This window comes from Glycine soja, chromosome 4, assembly GCF_004193775.1.
Source record: "Glycine soja cultivar W05 chromosome 4, ASM419377v2, whole genome shotgun sequence".
NCBI lineage: Eukaryota > Viridiplantae > Streptophyta > Magnoliopsida > Fabales > Fabaceae > Glycine > Glycine soja.
In genome coordinates this window covers 2,659,466-2,667,962 of record NC_041005.1, presented here as the reverse complement: position 1 = coordinate 2,667,962, position 8,497 = coordinate 2,659,466, and the positions used below count along the sequence as shown (strand labels likewise).

Genomic DNA, 8,497 nt, shown 5'->3' with positions numbered 1-8,497 from the left:
TTGAATAACATTACAAACTTAAAGGGTGAAAACAAAGTTCCGAAAAAATAAAGTACGAATATAAGTTTTACTAAAAAAATGAAGAACGAAAATATAAATACGGATTTTAACTTTTATGATCTAATATTGCAATTAATTATTCATTTAATTACAGCACGTCGTTATGATATGTATGGCTTCTTGTAAGCTTACTTAGACACGTGTAAGGTAATTTTTTTGTTTGATTCATTGTGCGTATCCGACTGGGAGTCCACTTCAAATAAAATTTCCAAGCTATTTACAATAAATTCCCAATTTAACAACCCAACTTTCCACAACCAGTATTTTAAATAAAAAACATGTATATATATTCTTTTAAACCATAAAATCACGTCTGAAATTTTCTAAATAAAAAATGAAGCATATTATTTATTATAATTAAATTCATAATAAATAAATATAACCGAGTATATAATTTAAGTTTAAAATTTGTAATAAATAGTTTAATGGTTATTTTTAATGATTAATATTCTTTATAAAAATTATTTGAAATTCAATTTAGGAATAGAAATAGATCAAAAGATATAAGCAGTTAAGAATATTTTTTTAAAAAAAGAATATCAAGCATTTAAATAAAGAAAAACAATGATAATATGAACACAAATGTTATAAATTTTATAAATTAAATGCACACTTAACAAAAGAAAAGGAGACGATATTAAAAATACCGAAGTGAGAGAGTGGGATTTGAGAAGAACAATCTCTAAGTTGTATTCTAATCACTACTTAATAGATACTGTAAATAAATTAATTTTAATTTAAGTCCTTTTTTTAGGAGTTCTTAATTCAATTTTTTGAAAGTTGTAATTTGAGTCTTAGTTAAAGATATCTTTTAATCTTTTATTTATTTATTTTGTTGAAAAAAAGATTATAATAAATAAAAAATCCATCATACTATTTTGTCTGAAAAAAGAAAAAGCAGGCTCGTGCATTTCATGAAAAACAAAACAAAAAAAAGAAAGAACCTGACCCAGGATGAGGATCGCGTGAGCACTCCTCTTCAGATCCGCACAAGCATTGCATATCAAATCAAGCATCCTGTTCCTTATCTCTGTCTCTGCATTTCCCTTCCTTCTTCTTCTCTCTCTCTCTAAAACCCTAATTCTATACATGGAAGGGAAATCTCAAATCTAATGACTAATTAATTAATCCATCGATCAAGCATGGAGTCCGAACTCAAAGACCTCAATTCGAAGCCGCCGAACGGCAACGGCAACAGCGTTCGCGATGACCGTCCTCTGCTGAAGCCGGAGCCTCCGGTCTCCGCCGACAGCATCGCCGATATGGAGAAGAAGTTCGCCGCTTACGTCCGCCGCGACGTGTACGGCACCATGGGACGCGGCGAGTTGCCGACCAAGGAGAAGCTCTTGCTCGGTTTCGCGTTGGTCACTCTTCTCCCCATTCGAGTCGTTCTCGCCGTCACCATATTGCTCTTTTATTACTTAATTTGTAGGGTTTGCACTCTCTTCTCTGCGCCCACTGGCGAAGAGGAACAGGAAGATTACGCTCACATGAGTGGGTGGAGGAGAACCATTATTGTTTCGTGTGGACGCGCCCTCTCCAGACTCATGCTTTTCATTTTCGGCTTTTATTGGATCCCCGAATCGAACTCTGCCTCTCAGGTCTCACTTAAATTGCTTTGTCTTTTTCACTTTCTCACTTTCCTGTTATTCACTTTGTTTTGGGATTCAATGTGCATCCATAAACTGAAGTTTTGCTTACCATTATATCTATATGTGTCAACTAAAAAAAGTAAAAGTGAAGGTGTTATTTCTACTTTGATTGTTTCCGGAGAGATATTGCCTGATATTTTCTTCCTTTTTGTTTTTCGAACTAAAAGTTACTGCATGTCGTTCAGTTTAGGATAGCAGCTGTTGTAACTAGAATTTACTCATGAATTGTATTTCAAATTTCAGTTAAAAGTTATCTTAATTCTGTCCCATTGGAACTGAAAAAATGACTTTTTTTTCTTCCTTCATTCCTGTTTTTTAATGCTTTTTGTACATGGTTAGCTAGTATATTTATCATTTAGTGTGGAGCAGTGCCTCTCTTTTCCTTTTCATTTTTGAAAGTACCGTTGAGATGTATTTTGCAATAAAAATGTTATGTATTGGCATTTGATTTTAGTTCTTTCTCTTTTTATTTTGTCTACCTCAATTCGTGAAGGAAGACAAGAGTCGGCAGCCCGAAGAGTTGAGGAGACCTGGCGTAATAATTTCTAATCATGTGTCGTACTTGGATATTTTGTATCACATGTCTTCCTCATTCCCTAGTTTTGTTGCTAAGGTTTGTGACATGACAAAATTTTGCTTTATGACTATGAATGTATCTTGTACATATGTTTGTTACTGACATTTGTGTTTCAAATCTTGGATTTCATCGATGAAGAGATCAGTGGCTAAACTTCCGCTAGTCGGTCTCATCAGGTCTGTTGGCTTAAATTGGATCTTTATGGATTTTTGCAAACTTAGCTCTTGTTGCTTAATTTGAGCTCTTTAGATCACAAGATGTTATGCTCTTTATTCTTTTCTCAAATCTTCATTTAAAATTGATCTTGCATATATGATTAGTGATCAAAATATAGTTCAGAAAATGAGAATGCTACATTTCATACAATTCAATATGCCTTATCTTTTCAATATAAGGGATTATTCAGAATCAAGTGCTTATATATTTTTGTGTTTGTTGTGACAGCAAGTGCCTTGGTTGTGTCTATGTTCAGCGGGAATCAAGGTCATCAGACTTCAAGGGTGTTTCAGGTGCATATATATTGGTGTATGAGCACTTCAAAATAATTATGAAATGTTTGCAATTCAAATAAAGTAAAAGAATGTAGAATCCCTTGTTTCATTCCTCGTCCTGTGCGTTGCGTTTCTTCTCTTCATATTTTTAACACCATTGCATTAAGTCTTTTGCATCTTGAATTTTTAGATTTTCTATGCAATAGTTGTACCTCTTGCTCGTTTAGTTGTAAGGCATAAATTAGATGATCTGATCTAAAACCATTGTTGTCAAAAGGTGGCACCATGGTGGAATGGTGTGGCCAATTTTTTTGCCAACCGCCATTGGCAAATTTTGAAGGGAGTCCTCCTATGGCGGCGCCATAGGCTGCAATGACATGTTTGTATGGCAGAATTTTGGCCTTCCGCGATATTCCGCCATCTGCCATTGGTGATAACATTGTCTAAAACTCTATATACCATTTGTAAAAAGAGAGTGCCCAATCATTGTTGGTAGTTTAGGAAGTTGACTTACCATAGGAGTTTTTATACAGTCTTTTTGGTGGCATCACATGTTTGATTAACATTCCAAATTCTTTGCATTCACCATGAACCAACAGTAAGTAATCTTCATTTTTCTTAATCTGAGTTAATTTCATTCGTAGTGTTTGAATTTCCCTTTTGGCTTTTAAATATACTTGTGCTTCTTGTCATTTTGTATAGAGGTGCCCCAGCAGTCATCCGGTTATGCATATTTGTGCATATTAGTTAGTCAAACTAGGATTTTAATGCTCTGTTTAACATTAAATTATATTTTGAACTGGTGACTAGATTTAATCTTATCCAATCTTTTCTCTGGGACATAATCATTGATAAAATCTCTAGTGAAGCTGACATGTGAACTTTCTTCCCGCAGCTGTTGTCACTGACAGAATTCGAGAAGCTCATCAGAATGAGTCTGCTCCATTAATGATGTTATTTCCAGGTTATTATCCTCTCTCTCTCTCTCTCTCTCTCTCTCTCTCTCTTTTCCTTTAACAAAAATTGGGGTTGTGCTCTCTCAAATTGGATCTACAATAATATATATCATATATGCCTTAAGTAGGGTTTGGTATCCTGTAGTCTCTCCAATATATAACACCTTTAATTTAATCTTAATAAGATGAAATTATAGTTAGTTGGCAGTTTTTTGAATTTTCAAACAAAAATTACCTGTCCACACCTCTCTGTTCTCTATTATGTTAAGAGAAAGGTATTGATTTTTTATATACTAGCAGCATAGAAAATGACCGACGTAGAATTTTCTACTTTTATTTGCAACTGGTAAAATTAATTTGATGATTAAAGTTGCTGCATTTCTTTACATTTATCCTATTTTATTAAATGAATACTGCATCCATGTCCTCATCCACAGGCAGAAGTTTATGTTTTTGATTCACTTTCTTCTTTTTAAAATCCCTTTTCAACCTAAATATTCATTAGTTATGTTCATTCCTTAGTGGTCTCACCTCTCATATTTCTTTATCTTCAAATATGACTCATAGCTTTAAGTTCTTCATGTTTATTAATTTATTCTGCTGCTAGCATGTTAATTAATTGTTGCACATGGTGGCACTAACATTGGTCATATTATAGTCAATAAAGTTTCATGGTTTTCAGTTTTCTCTTATTGTATCTATCATTTAGTTATCACGTGATTTGGAGTATTCAAGTTGTTCATGCATATCAATGTTCTGATAATCACTCAATTTAATGATATTGGGTATTCTACAGAAGGTACAACCACAAATGGAGAGTTCCTCCTTCCATTCAAGACTGGTGGTTTTTTGGCAAAGGCACCGGTACTTCCTGTGATATTACAATATCATTACCAGAGATTTAGCCCTGCCTGGGATTCCATATCTGGAGTGAGTACTTTAATAGTGATGAAGTTTCATGTTTTTTGCTGAATTCTGATCATAAAAGTCAATCTTATACTCTATTCTGGTAACTGTTATATTTTGAGAGTTGTACCTTAGGTGTGAATAGTTACTAGTTTCTTAAATGTTGTTCTGAATTGAAATTTGGTGTCATGTCTGAAATTGTAAGCTAGTGGAACTCTTTGTACTCACTTGCTTCATACTTGTCAGTTGGTAGTGCAGTTTTTTTTAGGGGTGAGTAGCTCAAAAACATTTGCTTTCCACCTGTGTAAAGTGTAAAAAGTTGTAGTTCATTTTAGAATGAAGGCCATCTTTTGTGCTTCAAAGGATGCTGTGCAGACCATCAGGAGAAACAATTTGTTTCTGCTATTAATCAATTTTTTTTTTTTAATGTTATCTGCAAATTTTCAGTAATGAGCTAATAAAATTTATTTCCTTGAACTTTTTTGGTAATTTAAATTGTAGAAATTGTCATCTTTCTTAGCAACATTTGTTTTTATTCTTTATTTAAGTTTTCATTTATGTTGGCAGGTGCGCCATGTGATATTTCTCCTGTGTCAGTTTGTGAATTATATGGAGGTGATCCGATTACCTGTTTACCATCCTTCACAGCAGGAGATGGATGATCCCAAACTATACGCTAATAATGTTAGAAGGTTGATGGCTACTGAGGTATTTATATGGTTTACTCAGTGAGAAAAAAAATTCAATTTTCTCCACTGTAGGGCTAATCAAATAGTTAAGAAGGATATAGATGTTCACTTATTCTATAGCTGGAGTCAGTCTTTACTCACTCAATAACTCTTTAAAGAACTTGTTTTTTGTGGTAACCCCCATTTGTTGAAAATTTGTTGCTTCTTTTTGCATTCAAATTTTTTGAGAAAAAGATACTACACGATTTAATTGTTGGTATTTTCTTTTATTTGAAAAGTATATTGTAAATTAATTTTGTAATGTTTTATTGGAGTAAAAAAGTATATTGTATTAAATTTTTTTAGCATGATATAAAACGTGGTAAACTATCAATTCAACTATGGGTTTTAAATATTTTTTGGAGGAAATTTTAGAATATTAGGACTTGGTGTTTTAGGAGTCTTGTGATGTTAATTTAGTCGTGTTTTTAGTGGGCTTGTACTAAGTTGTCCCATACACTATTGCTTGGATTGGTAGTATAAATAAGGTGTTAGTGACACACTACACATTTTCTCTCAAACACTTTCTTTAACCGTAAAGTGATTCAGCAGAGTAGACACAAGTGTGAATCAAAACTGTCTTGCACCATTATTTCTGTAGGATGACTTTCTCACAAAGTCTATCATTAGATTGGAAGTTTATCATATTGATCGTTCTATAAAGTCTTGTATTTAGTTGAAACTGTTTTTTGGTGTGCCTTGGATGACTCTGAACTTCTACTTTTCAAATATAGAAAAATATTAACTTTTCTGTGTATGCGCTCATACACATACATGTGCTGCTGTTTTGCTCAACAAATTTATACAAATGATTAAATGCTAATTAAGTATAATTTTTATTTTTTTTCCCTTTAATTTTCATTTTCATCTAGCAAGGAAAAATGGGATACACTATTAAATCTTACACTCCTTTTCACTTTGAAGTGTGGTTTGGTGATTGTCATAAGCTTCACTTCCTAATTTGTATTCTTTATTTTGATTTCATACCTCTATAGCCTAAGGTATTTGCCTCCATGTTATACCATTTGTAGCAAAGGGCATTGACATTTATCTTATTGTGTAACTGCTGTTGATGCTGGCTTATTTTGTCTATTCTGTGTTCTGCTTGCAGGGTAATTTGATACTTTCTGATATTGGGCTAGCTGAAAAACGAATATATCACGCTGCTCTCAATGGTAATAATAGCCTGCCTAGTGTTTTGCATCAGAAAGACGAATGATAATTTCATGGCCCCCCGTCTCAAATGAAATGTAGTTCCCGTCGAGTTTTAGTTTCAAACTTAGTATCTGCTTATGAATGGACAGCTTGTGTGTGAGGGGTATTTATAGCTAAATAGTACACATTCACCTAAACATCTGAATGGTACTTGTGTAATTTTCTTGTAAATAATGTGACCAATAATGTTTTAATTGCTGGTGAACTCAATTGAGCCACACAATTCAAGATCTATAAGTTTTACTGTTCTTCGTTCTCGTTTTGATTGTGATAAATGACCCGACTCATTTGAGAGAGGCCATGTTACCTTAGATCTGAACCTTCTCTTTCGTTTTCCTGCAGGTTTGTTTTCCCAATGCTAATTCATCGGATTCGTGGTCTGTATATTCATTGTATGGTTCCATTATTTATCAGGAAAGAAAAAGTAAATTAATATAGAAAATTCTGTGCAGAACAAGTATTCATACTTGAAAATGTATTTATCTGATAATTGTCTCTAGAGCATTAACGGATTTCTGAGCAGGGTTCAATGTATCTATATTTTTGGTCATCTTGTAGGGTCAATAGGATCCACTTCAATATAGGGTGTTACAAAATATGATTTCCGATTCTTGTTATTATTCAATGTTTGTTGCATTGGGTAGAACCAGTCAGGCGGCATTTTGTTGTGGGTTCTGACTTCTGATGAGATGAGGAACAAAGCCACTAACGAACAGTAAGACTCCTTAAAAGGAGAATATCAACACCGACATCCAGAGTGCAATTTTGTAACAGCTATGAATTTAATCTGGACAAAGCTGCAATTTCGTACTAGAGCAATTTTAATGCAGTCAATGTTGATTCTTAAAAGTGAACTTGAAAATGTTATTGGAGCAAATAAAAATGGTATTTTGAAAATAAAGTGAATGGAAGACACAAGTAAGAAATTTCTTATTAATTGTTTTTATAATTATAAGATGATTGATAATAGAACTTTCATGAAATAAATATGTGAAATTGAATATATTGTTTATATCTGCAAATAAACACAATATGCATGTATCTTTAATTATTAACAAAGTTTCTCGCTCATGGAAAGGAGTATAAAACATTATGGTGAAGATAATATATCTCTTGAATAATTGGGGCAATCGCCAAGAAGACTATTGTAAATAAGACTATATCAAAGATCTATACGTTCAACAAAAGGTGCATTTAATGGAGGAAGGTAAATTGGGTTTGGATCGTTGTTGATTTGTTGCCTTTGGTGAGAGATGTTCAATTTGTATTGGAGTGTTGCTAGGTGCACCCAGTAAAGTTTATAAATGGCAAAAATGCCCCTAGCTTCTTTCTTCCTTAAAAATGATTTTTTCTTAGAAACGCAACAAACCTTCATTTTTGTTGGCTGTGCTTTTCTTGTTTTCTCTTTTTTGTGCGGCATTGCCTCTTGTTTGTGGGTTCGTTGGGAACGGTTAGGTGCGGTGAAAAAGAAGGTACCGGCATTGAGTGTTGCGGTGGTCGGCGGCGGCAAACGAGGTACGTAGATGGTGGTGTGACTGTCGCGGACGTACGGATCACTTCCGGATCAAGTTGATCCGTAAGTCTCTTACGGATCAACTTGATCTGGTATTTGCTGCTTTTTGTGGACGGTGACAAAGCTCCCTCGATGGTGGACGGCGGCGTTGCTCTTCGCAGAAGCCTCCAAAAATGCACCACAACACCTTCCTCCTAATCACGACAACAATGGCGGCAATCTCCTCAACCAAGAAAAAGAAGAAATCCTCTGAGGTTGACTTGGGCTTTTAACTGCTGCTGATTGAAGAAGAAGAAGAAGAAGAAGAAAAGAATGAAGAACAAGCAGAAAGGTCCGAGGAAGAAGACGTAGAATCGCGGGGCGGGAGAGAGAGAGGCGAGGGTTAAAAAATTACTGAGG

The 8,497-nt window shown here is 34.2% G+C and overlaps 1 protein-coding gene across 2 annotated transcripts; it reads left to right on the top strand.

The window, feature by feature from the left end:
* Positions 1-964: 964 nt before the first annotated feature.
* LOC114408655 (lysophospholipid acyltransferase LPEAT1-like) lies at positions 965-7,356 on the top strand. 2 transcript variants are annotated; one of them, XM_028371783.1, is made up of 9 exons: positions 965-1,661; positions 2,206-2,325; positions 2,428-2,465; positions 2,734-2,798; positions 3,676-3,744; positions 4,533-4,666; positions 5,210-5,350; positions 6,482-6,545; positions 6,928-7,356. In XM_028371783.1, exons 1-9 carry the CDS (start codon positions 1,203-1,205, stop codon positions 6,945-6,947), a joined length of 1,110 nt encoding a protein of 369 aa, XP_028227584.1. In that variant the 5' UTR covers positions 965-1,202; the 3' UTR covers positions 6,948-7,356. The 2 variants fall into 2 exon arrangements, with proteins under 2 accessions (XP_028227584.1, XP_028227583.1); XM_028371782.1 differs by having other exon boundaries at positions 6,482-7,210.
* Positions 7,357-8,497: the final 1,141 nt, after the last annotated feature.